The 16,311-nt window shown below is 41.2% G+C and overlaps 2 protein-coding genes across 7 annotated transcripts in view; one reads left to right on the top strand and one right to left on the bottom strand.

The window, feature by feature from the left end:
* lca5 (lebercilin LCA5) overlaps positions 1-5,837 on the bottom strand; it is an 8,132-nt gene extending 2,295 nt beyond the window's left edge. For 2 of the 6 annotated variants that reach the window (XR_011077527.1, XM_068577082.1), the window contains exons 1-10: positions 5,140-5,836; positions 4,969-5,042; positions 3,314-3,720; positions 2,699-2,940; positions 2,178-2,483; positions 1,618-1,755; positions 1,398-1,494; positions 1,134-1,270; positions 856-1,024; positions 1-769 (exon numbers count right to left, since the gene is read on the bottom strand). The exon at positions 1-769 is cut by the window's left edge. Coding sequence is in view for 5 of the 6 variants with exons in the window: in XM_068577082.1 (XP_068433183.1) it covers positions 1-769; positions 856-1,024; positions 1,134-1,270; positions 1,398-1,494; positions 1,618-1,755; positions 2,178-2,483; positions 2,699-2,940; positions 3,314-3,698 (2,243 nt within the window). In the remaining variant the exon portion in view is untranslated. Of the gene's footprint in view, positions 770-855; positions 1,025-1,133; positions 1,271-1,397; positions 1,495-1,617; positions 1,756-2,177; positions 2,484-2,698; positions 2,941-3,313; positions 3,721-4,968; positions 5,043-5,139 lie in introns of all 6 variants that reach the window. The other 4 variants (XM_068577085.1, XM_068577083.1, XM_068577086.1 and 1 more) reach the window with 4 other exon arrangements.
* Positions 5,838-6,587: 750 nt separating this feature from the next.
* Positions 6,588-13,519, top strand: sh3bgrl2 (SH3 domain binding glutamate-rich protein like 2). Its single transcript, XM_068577134.1, has 4 exons — positions 6,588-6,811; positions 10,620-10,805; positions 11,548-11,628; positions 12,248-13,519. The coding sequence occupies exons 1-4, from the start codon at positions 6,767-6,769 to the stop codon at positions 12,260-12,262; spliced, it is 327 nt and encodes a 108-aa protein (XP_068433235.1). The 5' UTR covers positions 6,588-6,766; the 3' UTR covers positions 12,263-13,519.
* Positions 13,520-16,311: the final 2,792 nt, after the last annotated feature.

Raw genomic sequence — 16,311 nt, 5'->3', positions numbered from 1 at the left:
CCATTGGTAGTTGGAGGACTGTTGAGGACCTCCATGGTATTGGAGGTGCTCACACCGTCAACCGCAGGTGTTGCTATTGCACCAAATAGCTGCTGCATGAGGCTGGACTTCCTCTCCTTCCCTGCTCCTCTTTCCGTCTCCTTCTCTTTACCCGTCTCCACCCCCCTCAGACTAAAAATACCTATTGCCTCTAATGCGGACTCCCTGTCCTCTTTGGGCGGAGGCGGAGGAAAGCCGGAGGAACTGCGAGAGGCCGAAACTCCAAAAGAAGGCGCGTAGCTTCCGAATGCCAAGTCGTCCCTGGAGATTTGGGATCGTGGTCCTTTCTTCCCAAAGCCTGCTGTCGCGCCACCGCCCTGCATGCCTGATCGTCTCCTTCCGCTCTCGCCACTTCCGGCGCCGGCGCGCGGACTAGCAGACGACTCTGATTCTGTGAGGTTAAAAATTGGAGAGTTTTGGTTCCTCTGCTCGGGAAGACGAGGAGAGGGCTGGTTACTGGGCGCCTTGATGAACTCAGAAGGACTGGGCTCAAACACGGGGTCCTGGCCTCCGTGTTCCTGACGGTCTATTTCACGCATCTTTGCCAGCAGCTGTTCTTTTTTGCGACGCGCTTCCTCTGCTGCTTGCTGATTGGCCAGAACCCCATGGTTCCACCTCTCCACCTCTTCCTGGACATGGCTACGCTTCCTGTTGTTCTCTTCCTCCTGGTTTAACAGGGAACTTTCTGTCGTCCTCTTACTGTCGTCTTGCTCTTTTTTCTTCTCGCAATCTGTGGACATGAAACAAATCCATTCCTGCATCAATGCTTTCTGGTACTTGTTATACACACACACACACACCATTAAATTATCTTACCATCTATTGGTATCTCCTCAAGCACATTGAGCTCCCGGCTAAGTTTCCGCTTATCCTTGTTCTTCACCATCTCCTTCTCCCCTTCTTTTCCTCTGTCTTTTATCTTCGGCTGTTCCAACTTTTGATGCCGGTCTTCCGTCTCTGCTCGTCTGTCCACTCTGTCAAACTCCTGCGGATGTAAATTAATAAGGAGAGACATAAGAGGGGTACGACAGACAATTAACAGCGAAAGGGGAAGTCGTGCGGCCATTGGGTGAAGTGAAGGGAACGGACCCTACCTTGAGTGATAGGTATTCATCAGGTGCTTGTTCAGTGCATTCATTGGCATCAGAGATGGCAGGGGGAGGTGTCGGGAAATCCAGACTAGACGCTCGGTCTTTGGTCTGAACGGCCTTGGTGCTGCTTCTGCTGTGGACTATGTGTGTGGGGGGGGAAGAAAAGCCCATTTCAAACCATGTTTCTTTGGTACAGAGATTCATAGCGTCCATTTTCAGCACTTTTTTCCAAGATTCTGTCCCCCTAAACCAATACTCAGGCTTTACCTTTCCGCTTCGCGCCACTGTCGACATCTTTTCTCTGTGCAGGTTTCATCATGCGATTCGCATAAATGTTCTTAGCATCTAGTTCTCTCTCCTTTTCCTGATAAGAAAATTATACATCAAAGTGAACATTTTAGACAATGCTTTTTTTTTTATACACAATCATAAAGGAAGATAGTTTGTTTCAGTTGGTTTTCGGAGGGATATTTTTCTATACATGAACCTTGAGTTTATTGGTCAGTCGTTCCAGCTCCTCCTGCAGAGTCCGGATCTCTTCCTGGGCATTAATTGTCTTCTTCCTCTCCACAGCCAGCTGCCTCTGGTAACTGCTGGTGCTCAGCTCCATGCTGCGCTCCAGCTCCTTCAAACACACACAGAAAAACAAATAAGCTTTGCAGCGACTGCATGATAAAAAGGAACAAAACAAATCTTGAGCTGAAAAGTCCAAAGATACAAAGTTTGGCGTGAGTGATTTGCGTTTTATTTCATGTCTACAAATGATTGTTTATCGAGCTATAGTATAACCTTGTAAACCATAAACCAAATGATGTAATGTAATAAATAAAAGAACAATAAAATAAATGATATGAAATACATAAGGTATTTACAGACATAGAAAAAATAACATCCGATATATTTAGGCAATTTCCATGGAATTCAAAAATCCAATTTAGAGGGTCTCAAATGTGAATAGCTACAGCAATAGCAACACATTCTAGAAAATTGAAATATTTTCAACGCTCCGCTTTATCTATTAATATATTAAACTCTCAATAAATTAACCTTAATCTTGTGTTCGGCCTCGTGGGCCCGTGTCTTCTCTTCATCCAGTCTGCGACTCAGCTCATCTCGGAGTCCTAAATCTCGCTGGTCGACCAGCTTCTTCAGCCTTGCGATAGCCACCTGGCTCCTTTGCAGATGCTCCTCGCCGTCCTTCATCCGGCGCTCGGCTGCCCGCTCCCGCTCCTGAGTACGCCTGAGTCGCTCACGCAGAACGTGGGTCTCATTATTGTGGCGCGACAGCAGCTGAGATATCTCGCTTTCCGTATCATCATAGCGATGCAGGGCTTTCTCTTGACGCACCTGAAGCTGCATTGCATGCAAAAGAAAATATTACATTTTTCGGATGCCACAGCAGTTCAGGATAATGGAGAAGAAGAATTTTAAAATCTAAAAGATTATGTGATTGGTTTCCATGCAAAGATGTCTGTATGTTGTTGTGTCATTGGCCACTGAAATCTGATGTTTAATTAAGATGTTCTTCCATTCTTAGGCCTAATCCATCTAACCCAAACTTGACCTACCTGTCTGAGAACTCGATTTTCCTTCTGCAGCTCATCAGTGCGCTGTTGCAGCTCAGCAAGTGAGTTACGCAATTCATTGATCTTTAGCAGGCGGGCTGAAAGCATCCTCTTGGTCACCAGGTCCAGGTCTTTAGGGGGCGTGGACTCCTTGCTTTGTGAACGCACTCCCCTGCGATGCTGCTGGCTCAGGGGCTGGCCACCTGGACGCTGTGGACGTGACACACCCCGCCGGCCCGCGCCTCCTGCACGGTAGAGAAAACCACAAGATGTTGAAGTTATTTAAAGGTAATGACAATAAATACTTTTACAGGCCAGTATTGAGACACATGAGACACATGCACTAGTGAATATATAAACGGTTGAGGCTTAGAACAAAAATCTAAATCAAACTATGTGTGTGTTGGTAAGAACTATAAAACTTCATTAGGGAACAATGTGTTGTGTAATTTGTGAGATAATCTGCTCATAAGAGGGTTTTTGTCCTGCAAAAAACCATCATGTACAATAGCTGCCTTACACTGCCATCACCTGGACAGGAGATACTATGTAACCGGTCAGGGTTAAGTTTCATTCAATCTTCTTTCCATACTTGATTAATTCCTTATCTTTATTTACCTGTCTTGTATAAGGGGCTGTTGGAAATCCTCTTTGCCCGCACCCGGGTAAGGGACGGAGTCCGGGACCGGGAGTATGGTGAGATTGAGCGGTCTGAATGAGACTCATTCTCATAATCCTCCGAGTACAACGACCCACTACTTCTCCGTCCCTCTCCATCTGATACCTGGTCCCGATCTGGATCTGAACGCCAGGTTCTGGTTTTTGATCTACTCTCAACACAGACGTCTTTTTCACCCTCGGTCTGGATTTTGTCCTGGAAGGCCTTTTCGTGTTTTTGGAAGGACGATGCTTGGGAATCGTTCTTTGTACTTCGGAGTGACTGCCGACTTTGATCAACATGCCGGTTGTCTTCATATGGATCAGTTGTGTTTTCAGATTCCATGTTGGTACTTTAAGAAGAAACACTGTGTCATATAAGAAGACAAAAAGTCAGAAAGAAACTTATCAAACTTTGAATTACATTAGAATTTGTTTCTGAGATACGATTTAACAAGAACAAAGACTTACTTGATGTTAAAACACACGTTTAAAGTCCCCAGGTAAACTGATCTCAACATTTGTACTATGCCACACAGGTTAAAATTCTCTGGGCCATCTGGTTTCTCTAAGGTTTTCTGTATTGTGTGTCTTGGTCACTAAGCGACAATACACATGAGATGGAATTTTCCATGAGGCTGAATGATGTATGATATCACTACTCCACACCACTGCTGCTCCATAGAAATTAGTAGCCTGCCCCCATCTGCCCTGGTGACTTATTAAACAGAGAGAATATATTTTCTAACTGCAATAAGATAAGAGATAAGAGATACATGGTCAAAGAACACAGAAACAAAGAGAAAAAAAATTGTGTTCAGGTGTTCTCATCTGATATTATTACTCATACACTCAATACATATGTTGTACACATATCAAATGTTGTGAGTAACTGTATTTGAATCTATTATACTGTTGGTCTCTTATTTTGCTTGCCAAAGATGAAGTATTTTGGGGGGTTTTCTACATTACGCAAATCCTATGTCAAACATTTCAACATATTCACCCTGTTTCAAACATTAACCAAAGTAAAAAAAACTCCATCACCTTCAAAGTGTTGAAAGAGATCAAATGGCCTTCAGTAGTGAATAAATATAGAATCCAAGACCAATAGCAGGTACAGTTAAGTACAACATGCGTGTAAATGGCAAGTAAAGGTCGTCCAGTCATTTGGCTTTTTAATCAGCCCTGACTCACTTGATGGGCAGGTATCTATAGCAACAACATGACACAGGGCAGCAGCACCATGAATAGAAATAAGCATAATTGTCGGTGAAGCAGGACAGAAAGGCCCTTCACCTGATAGTAGACCTATTTTTTTATATTCCAGTTGATTGCTTTTTTAGATAAACAGACTACAGACTTGTATTTTACTTGAATAAATGTCTCTCATAGGATGTTTTTTTTCCTGAACTCTAAGCATTAGAAAAAATAAATAAAATACACCAATAGACATACAGTAGAGACAATGTCACAATTCCAATGGCATTTTTGTCAAATGGTTTGAAGGATAACAAAAGTACACACACACACACACACACACACACACACACACACACACACACACACACACACACACACACACACACACAACGTCAGAGTATCCGTACACTCACCACAGGCTACATCATCCCCATCATCTCTGTTGACATCACCATTCACATCTTCTGCTTTCTCGCGCTTATGTCTCCTGATAACGAGATAAACGAGAAAATATATTGCAGTCGGGTCACAAGCTCTCGACTGAAAACAAATATACAAACGTAAGCGTGTTATCAAATACTCACTGAGCGATACCATGAGCTCCCCCTTCTACGTGACCCGGACAGATTGGATTAAAGTAGGCCGTCTGCTGTTGACAGTTGCATTGTCGTGCCTGCCACTTAAAATCTAGAATGAGTCAATTTGGGCCAATCACACATCTCCTTGGACTCCATTAATATTCGTATGCAACATTATCAAATAGACATGAATAAAAAGAGAAGAGTACGTGCGTTTTAGCGCACTGGCATCAGTAAAGATAGTCCATGAGTGGTTATAGAGCTTATTATGCTAGCATAGCAAACGAAAACTAGCTACCGTCAACAGGTGGGATGTGCTTTAACGTTACTGCTGGGCGTCTGCTGGCACCAGTCTGTCCATTGTGCGCGTTCAGCTGTTAAGTTACGTTCTCTTGAGTTTGTCTGGTTCAACTAACCTACGTTTAGGTGTTGTCACAATTAGCTCGGTCGACTAATGTTCGCGACATAGCGGCTAAACTACTAGCATGAAGTTAAGCTAACTTAGCTACCGTTAGATAAAATAAGGCGTAGGCGTTCGCCTTCTTATGAAAACAGTTACGACTATCTTTTTAAAACCTGTTATTATCCACGGTAAAATACCAAGAATGAGTAGCCAGTACTAACTGTCAGAAGCGTTAAAATACGATGTTTTGTTTTTGGGTCCACGGCACGCTTACGAGGTCTGCTCCAGTCCTACAGCCGACGCCGTACCATGGCAACCACAGCACTCCATGCAGTACCGCTTTAACGCCAGGGGGGGCGCTGTAGTGCAGACTGTGATTTATAAGTAGCTTTCTGTTTATGTTTACATTGTGGTAATTAGGGAAAAGGTTGCAATACAACATCTACCAATTAATTGCTTGGCGTTTGTGTCATGAAACACTCTTGTCTGGTAACTAATATAACGTGATTTGATACTCTTGTTGTGAAATGCATGTTTTAATTGTGTGTTTGTGTGCCCATGCACAATGTATGTCATAAAACGTATTCACAGCTGCTGTTAATATTTCTTCTTGCTGTGCAACATTGTAATTGTGCTGGTGTATTAAAGACAAATTATCTTTGCATATACAAATTGTGTCAGTTGTTTTATTGGCAGCAATATGTATCGTAAGATAGGACTGTGAAACTGACAGTATAGTTAAATTCACCCAATTTGATTGACTGTGGCGTCAAGTTGCCACATTTTAACCGCAGTCAAACAGAAGTAAGAAAACATTTTGCTTCAGAAAGAAACATGGTTGAATAATATTTCATTGTGCTCGTTTCGGGCACAATTTGTATACTTTGAACAATGCTCGTTAGACCGCAGATTTGGTCCATGAGCTGTACAATATAGTGTCCAATAATGTTGTTGTTGTCCCCATGAGCCTTTTCATTTTATTTTGAAAACTATGACCGGAAGTAGAGTGTTTTATTTGCTGTCTGCGTTCCATCTGTGCAGTGAGAGTCGTTGAGCGCCACCGCTTGCTGTTTTACTGTCATGGCTCAGTTTAAATACTGGAGACGCGTGGCTACTCTCTTCTAAAACACACTCGGTAGTTGAACTTCATTTATTTATGGTTTTTGGCAATAGAAGCTCCTCGTTGCTACTCACTCATTTGTTTTTCGGCTGGTAGTATTTGGGATTAAAATGGTCATCAAGGTTTACATCGCCTCCTCAACCGGCTCGATTGCGGTGAGTGTTTACAAATGTGTTTTTAAGTTTTTGCAGGTATATTAAAAAAGGCCTGTGGAAATGTCTCTGCTGGCCGATATGTTTATTGCTCATATGCAGCCGAAGCTGTACTGTGAGTGCCTGTGTGTGACTTGTTCACACTCAGGTAAAGTAATCAGCATCATTCAGATTGTTCACTGAAACGCACTATTTTAATTGCAAGCCTATATTTATTTTGTGTAATGCATACGTCAATTCAGCCTGTTGTATTTTTGTGGGACGCATTTTCAATTGAAATTTAAAATTGTATTAAGCCTCATTGTATAGACGCCTAATAAATAACACCATGTTCTAAAACCTCGAGGTAGAACAAAGTATGTGTTTGCTGAGCAAACAATAACTTGACCTATATTAACTATGACCAAAAAAAACAAAACAATACACAACATATATTTATGTTGTGTGGCATCCATAATGATCACATTGGCATTTTTCTTTGATGACATCACCACGAGATGAGATGCAGTCTGGAACAAACCCTCTGTCCTTCTGTTGGAGTAACCTTCACTCTTATTTGTGTTGTGAGATGTTACTTTCCACTTGTTCAATTCCAGAGTGATTCCATGGTGGCGTTCCTACAACTGAGCAGCAGTAACGTGCCGAAATGCTTACTGGAAACACATTAAATAGATTTATATCAGTACACTTAATTAAAATGCCGTAGCTCTGTGTGGAATCGATCATTTGAGTAGTTGATGAACAGACAATTCCAGCTTCTCAGATGTGATCCTTTTTTTTTATTCATCGTTGTATAACTTCAATATGATTTGGTTTTGGTCTGATAAACAATAAAGTTGAATGTTTCAGTTTGAGCTGTGAAAAAAATGCTTTTTCTAACATTAATCGACTTGGCAATTAATGGGCTAATCAAAAAAAACCCTGTACAGATGAATCAATCATGGAAGTAATCGTTAGTCTCAGCCCTACTGCTTTCTGTCTATTGGGAAACAACAGGCGCGTGCTGTTGAGAAGGCCCAGCTGATACTAAGTACTGGCCAAAATCCATCAAACAACACTCCCCTGTGAATGCTTCATGTTCTAGGTAATGGGGAAAATGAGTAATATATTTATTTTATCATGCTCCATCTCTGGAAGAGCACGGCAAAATGTGTAAGCATTTACAAAGGACTTATTTTTAACCCTATGACACATACATTCAAAAACACACAGACTCTTTCACACGCACGAAGAACAGCCAAGCACGCCTGAATAGGTCCACCATTTGGGTCAGTTGCGCCAGTGTTGAGCTCATGTGAATGTAATCTACTGCGAATGCTTTTGAATTGAGTTACAAGTGATTGGATTAAAAGAGAAGGTGAGACTGGATCCCTCAGCTGATTCAAAGTGAAATGGATGTGTGTTTAGAGAAGTAGGAGTGCGAGATAGAGATGCAGGGAGACAGTGATGATAGTGAAGTCAGGAGATGAAAACCTAAAAAAAAGAGACGTGTGCAACACAAGCAGGAATACATGAGCAGAATGAAGGGAAGTGTAATAATCAAAACGCAACATAAAATGAGCATTTTGCAGCTACAACAGAAGATTAGTGGGGCGGAAATCATCACCACAGAATGAATGAAGTGTAAATTAGGTTATCCCCCACCCTGCTCGGTGGGCATTTATCAGGTTCAGTCTCATCCGGTTTTTGTTCTGTTGTCTTCCTAATGCCCCAGTAATTATCATGAATGTAGTTTTTATTGATTCAAAATGCCACTGACCAAATAAATTATGTTTTGCCTAGAAAGCATAGCCAATAATGTGCCAAGTTGATGTTTTTTTCTGATTCTTTTTGTTTTTCTTTGTTGCCCAGGGCGAGTGAAACGTCTGTATATTTTTCCAATCCAAAATCCTCTCCTTTGTTTTCCTCTCTGTCTGTAATGGATTAGTCTTGACCTCCGTTTAATCCCTACATTTCACAAAGTGCTCTCAAACAATACACGCATACTCATATACTGTAATGTAATTGCATGTTGAGGAGTGCAATTTGTGTATTTGTCTGAAGTCCGACAAGCATACCAAAATCTGAACTCATCCATCCCTGACACACACTTTCACCCTCACAGGGGGGACCTCTTTCATTATTTAGTCTGCCCGCTTTTCAGCTCGGAGGAAGGTCGTATCATTTGTATGTTGCACAGCATTGACTCAGACCAGTCATTCTATATGGAGTCCTAACCTTTGACCTGACGAAACTCACACATTTTTCTCTTTAAAGTCAGTAAACATGCAATGAATTTACTCTAGCGAGAGTCCAGATGAAGCGGTTTTATGGCCACACAAAGGAAACCCCCCATTAGAAAGAAGACACAACAGATTATCTTGTGTGTGTGTGTGTGTGTGTGTGCGTGTGCGTGTGCGTGTGTGTGTGTGTGTGTGTGTGTGTAATAGACAGCCCAGAACAATCTCTGGCTGTCTTTAAGGTAAAACAATAGCTCCATTGTGGACCTTAGCGTCACTCAAATTTGTGACAGACATGATGTGCATGCAGTCAAACACAAGCACATATCATTAAATAATTACCATTTCCAGCATATGCATCAAAGACACAATTCCTAGAAACATGTTTCCAGGGTATTTGGTAAGACGTGATCATTTAGCCACAAAATACAAGGCCTTGTTTATAGTTGTCCACACCGTGTCCTCCCCAAAATGTTTGGAATAATCAGCCCTTTTGTCATGTTAATGAATGCTCAAGCAAACATACTGGATTGAATTTTAATCTTCGTGGTAGAGCGCATGAGATAATAAAAATGTTGACAAAACCGAGTAAAAGAATAAGAAAATGGACGTTGCAAGTGGGAAACATTAACTTGTAGTTATTGATTACAATGAATGTGAAATGATTTTGGTGCTCTTCACAAAATTGGATGAATTGGATTTTTAGAAGGAAAAAAAAAGCTAAATGTGAATGAAAAAGATCAGTTTGGTAAAAAAAAAAAGGCTGGTAAAATTTGATAAAATGTGTCAGTCTTCTATTTGTGTCCAAACCAATTGAGTAAAGTCCAATCATCATCATCCTCATCATATAACTACAAGACATGTAGACCAGGACTTTTCTGTCATCTACATTTATCTCTGTTATCTTTTTTTTCACTCAGCATTTACAAACACTGTCCTGCGGTTCCACTCAGTACAGGGATGATAGCATGGGGATCTGTGTTGTTATCCATCCCTTAGAATCCCAAAGTTCATTGCATAGTCTTCAGGAGGGGGTTCCCTCTTAAGCGGACACTTAATAATGTGCTTGTTGAAGTACACAAGGTACACACAGAGGCAATAATAGTTTAAATATGTCGACACAAAACAATATATTTCTTTATAGATGATTATGTTTGTTTATCTCTCTGAAATCCAGTCCTGGTTTGATGTCATGGCATGTGATTCTGTATAAGAAAAGGATGTCAGCTTCTCGACTTTAAACTTAATCTCTTCCACTAATCGATAATCCTTCTTAATGTTCCCATTACCAAAGGAGCCTCTATGCAGTGAATACATACAGTGCACTCCACATGTATGTTCCTGGTTCGATGGGCTCTTGCCGTTTGTATATTAGTGTTTAGCAGTGAACTGCTTGTCCGAGAGCAATATAAAGAGACAGTGAAAGGCCGTACACATACACTGTGACCAGCTGTATCATGGCAATATGAGATTATGCATATGGTTGTACAATAGTTTGCCTTTTGATGGTGTTTCACCACCTCTCCCCAAACCGACCGTCCTTAACTCCACACTCTTTATTTTTTCTTGTATCCATTTTCGACCCATTCCAGGTAAAAAAGCACCAGCAGGCAGTTGTGGGTTTCTTGGAGTCCAATCGGATCAGCTTCCAGGAAGTAGACATCACCATGCTGGAGGAGCAGAGGCTCTGGATGTACCGCAACATCCCCAGAGACAAGCAGCCGGAGAAGGGCAACCCAGTGCCTCCGCAGATATTCAACGAGGATCACTACTGTGGGGTACGATGGCCGTTTTGTTTCTAATTGAATGAGCAAGCAACCATTTGGAACGCGTTTTGGGTTCCAGTAATTTTACACACCTGATCGTTACGGATAGGCCGACCATGTGACATGTTTACTGATTCACATGATGCACATACGGCTGGGATGTCAGATACAGACTGTCTGCGAATCTGCTTAATTAAAACATTGAGGTACACTCACCATAGTGGTGAAAATCTACAGAAGGTACCTTTAGTCGTCCAAAATCACATTTGATTGGATACATTTCTGTCACAAAATTCAAATGAGTCATCCAGAAAATTATAACATTTTGATTTTTTTGGAATTTGTTTTACATATATTTATCATATAGCAAACGTTAACAGAACTGTAAACTCAGGAAAACAGGGTTAGAATGTATTCAAATGATTGTTAATGCTCAAACTGGCTATGCACAACAGGTCACATCAGTCTAAGTGGTCTGAATGAGTTCGATCCGGCAGTGCTTGCCAGTTTATGTCCTCCACTAATCTTGCACACCACTCTGTAATCCTGGTGTAATCCAGTTTCATGGGTGGGGCAGATTATCTGCTCGGCCTGTCATCACTCTCACTGGCCAATGTAATCCAACACTACTGTGTAATGTCATGGCAACTGAAATATATTCAAAGCAGAAGAGGAGGAACTATTTGACAGGGATGTTTACAACCATCTTTCAAACATAGGGATTATGTAACATTCACATGTTCTCCCCCATCAGGACTATGAAGACTTTTTCCAGTCGAAGGAGGACAATGCTGTGTCTGAGTTCCTTGGGCTCGGTTCCCAACCCTCGGTGAAAGTAAGGGAGCGTTTGCATTTAAAGACACTACACCACGTGGTTGCCTCTGTGGTATAAATCGTAAAAACAACAAAATTTGCTGTCAGGTCTAACTTCCTCAAACACTAAACACTGCAACGTTTCACCACAGTGCTGGATCAGCAGCTGTAACTTCTGGAAGTTGCTGGAAACTTATTTGTATTTCTTGCACATCAGCTCTTTTTCTTGGTCGGAAAAAGAGAAGTCAGTTTGGAAACATCAAATCCCATACATCGAGACAGTTCCCTTATTTTATCCTCAATTTGTTCTACAAATATCAAGATTTATCTGCCGTGCCTCCTAAAAGATCCTCTTAGATAATCGTAGTTCCCACATCAACCAATGGAAAAAGTTAATCTCTGTCCTTAGATAATCTGGAAATGAATACAATACACAGCGTCGTGGATTTGGACTAAAGAATGGAAAATGACAGGGACCATTTCCATAATCGCTTTGGGTTTTTATGTTATCCTCCCTCCCATACATTCAGTGTGGACATGTTACATGTTTAGCAGAAATGTCTCGCAGTATAACATGTGGATAATATATGAATGTAGATGACGATTGTTCAATCTTTCTACCCCTTTTCCCCCCCCAATAGGATTCTGAGTCATAGCCACGAAAAAATTGCTGGTACACAATGTCCCGGGAACCTTAAAATATGAAGATGAAAACTACATCGCTTCCTGTGTTGCATCAACTCTTCTCACGTGTTCCTCCTGCCAGCGTGTTGCCAAACATCCGACGCCACGGATTTCACCCTGTGTGACCTCTCCTGACTCTTTAAACACTCACTTTAGTCTCCAAGAAGTCTGATTCTCAACATAGACTTAATCACAGAAGAAGGGGATTCACTTCACGATGGATGCATTTGTGTTTCCTTTTCATGTTTAATACACTGTGACAGCAAACACCGACCGTAGCATAGATTCTGTGCAAATTAGATGTTGCATCTTTTGCATCGATAGACCAGCGGCTTTAGGTCAATATACAACACAGTGAATGGGAAAAGAACTAAAAACCAACTCACAAGTCACCTGAATACACACCTATGACCTATATTGTTTGTGTATATGCCTTATGTGTGTGAGTGAGTGTGTATGCGTCTGTTTCAATCAATAGCTGTTAATGAAGGCTGTGTTAAGTAGAAGCAACCTGAAATAACTGTTTGTGTTTGTGTGTGTGTGGGTGTGTGTGTGTGTGTGTGTGTGTGTGTGTATGCGTGAGTGTGTGTGTGAGAGAGTGATGGTGCTTTCCCAGAGGTGACCGTGACACTGCAGGTTTCCCACAGTGCAGATGACACCAAATGCTATGAATCCTAAAATATGAGGGATGGACATGATACCTCATAGCATTGCAAGCCTTCATGTTAAATATGTAGCCACTGTCATCAAAACAAACCTTATACTTGTATCATTCCACTGCCAAAATACTTTAATTAAAGGACATGGTGGCAGTTATATGTTTTATATATCGTACAAACTATATACATTCAATAAAAAGATCAAAACCAACAATGTGTTAGTCTCTTAGTACGTTCTGACTTCCCTTGCCTGTCTGTGGCCCTCAGCCCTTAGCCCACATGTTCTTTCTGAAGGTTTATGTCTTTATAAATAGGTTTTTAAATGAATATTTTCATGTTTTAAAAGGTAAAATAGTCCCTTAACACAGCAGGGCACTGTAGCTTTTAACAAATGTTACTCAAACAAGTAAATAGAGCATTTCTTGGGTCTATTTTAAGCTGTGGAATAATACACATGTGATGCTCTAATATGTATTTACAGCAGCAGGACAGTGTTTGTGGGAAAATATACTCCAGTGTCCAGGTTGAATATAATAAAGGAAGATGAATCAAATAATTGTTGGTTTTGGTCTTTTCATGGGATTTGCTGACGGCATGAAAAACAGCGCCAGCTGTATCCTCTAATCCAGGCCGTTGTAGACAAAGCATGGTTACAAAGACGGTCACATGAGCCATAGGAGTGTCCTTCCCAGATGATTACTCCGAAGCCAGGAGATAAGAAATTATATCTGATTGCTCAGAGATAATCAAGTTGCAAAGCTCTGCACAACCTCAACTCTGCTTCCCCATCTGTCTCCTCCTTCTCGGTACATATTTCCAAATGGCCGAGTGAAGAGACGCTGAAATGTGAGCACGCTGCCCTCTGTGTGCTCCATAAACTGAACATGGGTTGATGCATCATGGCCAGCCCGCAGTCCCGTCCTCCAATCTGTATTCCATGTCCTCGGTCCCGAACACCAACACCAAGCATGTCTCTCGTCCTTATTAAATTATCATGGGTGGGTGAGTAAACATAATTCCTTTATGTTTACACATGAAGGACACACACACAAACAGGTGCACCTTCACTGGCCATGCTTCCCGAAATGTCGTGCCATCATGTAAAAAGATGTGATTTTTACTTCGAATAATAGAGGGGGCATGAATGTACTAACAACATTGGGCTGAGTTGTGTCCTTGTGTTGTGAAATAATGTGCTGAAATGCTCAAAAAAAAAGTCCTTCAGACTGACTAAATGTACCAAATGTAATGTACGGTATGTTTCACCTCTCTCTCTGTGACTGTCGTGCTTTATTGTAACATTGTTCTGTTAGTAGCAGCGTTATGACAGTTATACTCAGCAACACAAGTAAATTTGCCTCTGCATTCTTCATATGGTCATGTCATACGACAACAAAGCACACTAGCGCTACACACAAAAGTAGAAGGCCTGTTTGTCGATCCTAATCCTGTTTGTAAAGGTGGTGAGGAGGTTACATTATGTGAGGCAGAAATCCTAAATTGGCGACTGGAAGCAAAATGTGCTCAACACATATTTGAGTTATTTCTGTAGTGTCGTATACAGTCCGAATAAACTGGATTATGTGCAGTGATTGTGATTGGATGAGGAAAAATTGACTCAAGCAGGGTCGAACTAATGGTGATAGCTCATGAGGAAAGAGGTTGAGCAACCCTAATCACATCAGGAGATAAAATCCACTGTGTCTTCCTGGTGACTATACAAACGCTCACCACCTGTGTCTCTCTGAATAGAGCAACAGCGCTATGTAACCCACTTTTTTTTTTAAAATATTTCTTTGCTTTTCAAGGCCAGAAGACGAAAATCGTTCATGTAGCAACTATAAACTTCATCTGTTTTTCCTTTGCGCTGTTGTAATTGACTCAGAAGAAACTGAACTGAGATGTTCTCATTAAAAGATCTGTACCTCTTTAACTTGCCTTTGAACTTGTTCCTGCTCGTGACCTGATCTGTCAGTCAGGCCGCTTACATCGGCTCCTTTTCCCGGATGAGCTGTAAGGTCATTTCCATTTAGAGAATGATGCAAATCTTTGTGTCTGTAATGATTTACCCAGACATCAATATGTGCTTAACCTGCTGTCCAGACCTCACTATCATCAGTGCTGACATTCTGATTATTATACAGTAATGATGAGACAAGTAGGTTGGGGGTGAAGAGGGACTCCGGGGTAGAACAGAATCGTCTTTAATGTCAGGGTTGAAAGTGAAATGTTTGTTGTAAAAAATGTCTGTTTGGCTGACAATAACACAACTCAAAACGAACACAACAGCTCGCGTCACATTTCTATGAGAACGCTTCTCTTCCCCTTTAGAGGATAACACAAATACTTGATTGTGTATTGCACATACAGCGTGTGGAAAACAAGGGAGTTGTTAGGATGTAAGTGAGCGTGCACTTCAAATAAAGTGACAAAATTGAAGCATCAAGACGGTGTTTGAGGTGTGGTCATTAAAAAAAAAACAACTGGAGGCAAAAATGATGTGTGCAAACTGATGGCTGAACAAAGCAACCCAAAAGTGTGTCATGCAATATTTTGTACAACCTCATGTAATTGGACAGTCAGAACAAAATGTCAGGAAAACTAACTGAGATTTAAACCACATACAACAACAAAAAATACTGCATTCATTAACACAAAGGAACAAAACAGATAGGAATAACCACGGGCAACCGATAACAATAGAAGCATTTTACCGGCTGTGGATGTCATTTATTTCATTGTATTAGCTTGACAGGGACAGAGCTGACGGATCAATTAAAAAATATAAATAAATGACAGAGTTAGCCTGAAAGTTGCCACTGCTTCGCACCAGATGTTAAAAATATCTTAAAAGCAGAATTCATATAGACAACATAGTGCAGTACACATCACCAATAAATAATGCCAAAGTATAACCCTAACACAAGCAAGTAGAAAACAGCTGCATTAGTTAAAGGGTGAAATTGTGTTATTCATTTCTACTGAAATATGAACACGTTTCTTGATATTACTAATTTTGGGTCTGGCTGTTCCATATTTTCTTCTGCGGCACTCGGAGAATGGTTTGGGTTCTTCTGGCAACATCAGATGTGGCTCCAAAGGTGCAGCGGTGATATTCTTGTTTCTCCCAGCACTTCAGGATGTTGAGGTCTATCAAACACAAAAATGACTGAGGCTCACAGTTTCAAGGGGAAGTGTCCACCATTCCCAGTTCCAACGAGTCATGTTGACGATAGGACGCGGTACAAGACCTGGTTCAGTCTCGCCAAGCGCTTGTGAAAGCACAAACCTCAGGGAATTAAGTTTTATTGACTCAGACCATATTTATGATTTGTTATTCAGGTGAGCAGAAAAACAACATC

The sequence above is a fragment of the Clinocottus analis genome, unplaced genomic scaffold, assembly GCF_023055335.1.
Source record: "Clinocottus analis isolate CAN_PGR_092001 unplaced genomic scaffold, fCliAna1.0.p SCAF_15, whole genome shotgun sequence".
In the NCBI taxonomy this organism is placed as follows: Eukaryota; Metazoa; Chordata; class Actinopteri; order Perciformes; family Cottidae; genus Clinocottus; species Clinocottus analis.
The sequence above is the reverse complement of the archived record's forward strand: the minus strand, read 5'-3'. Positions and strand labels throughout refer to the sequence as shown.

Coding starts and splice junctions, on each gene's coding strand:
- sh3bgrl2 (XM_068577134.1), top strand. CDS start 6,767: ATGGTCATCAAGGTTTACATCGCCTCCTCAACCGGCTCGATTGCG. Junction 6,812..10,619: donor CCTCAACCGGCTCGATTGCG/GTGAGTGTTTAC, acceptor GACCCATTCCAG/GTAAAAAAGCACCAGCAGGC. Junction 10,806..11,547: donor ACGAGGATCACTACTGTGGG/GTACGATGGCCG, acceptor CTCCCCCATCAG/GACTATGAAGACTTTTTCCA.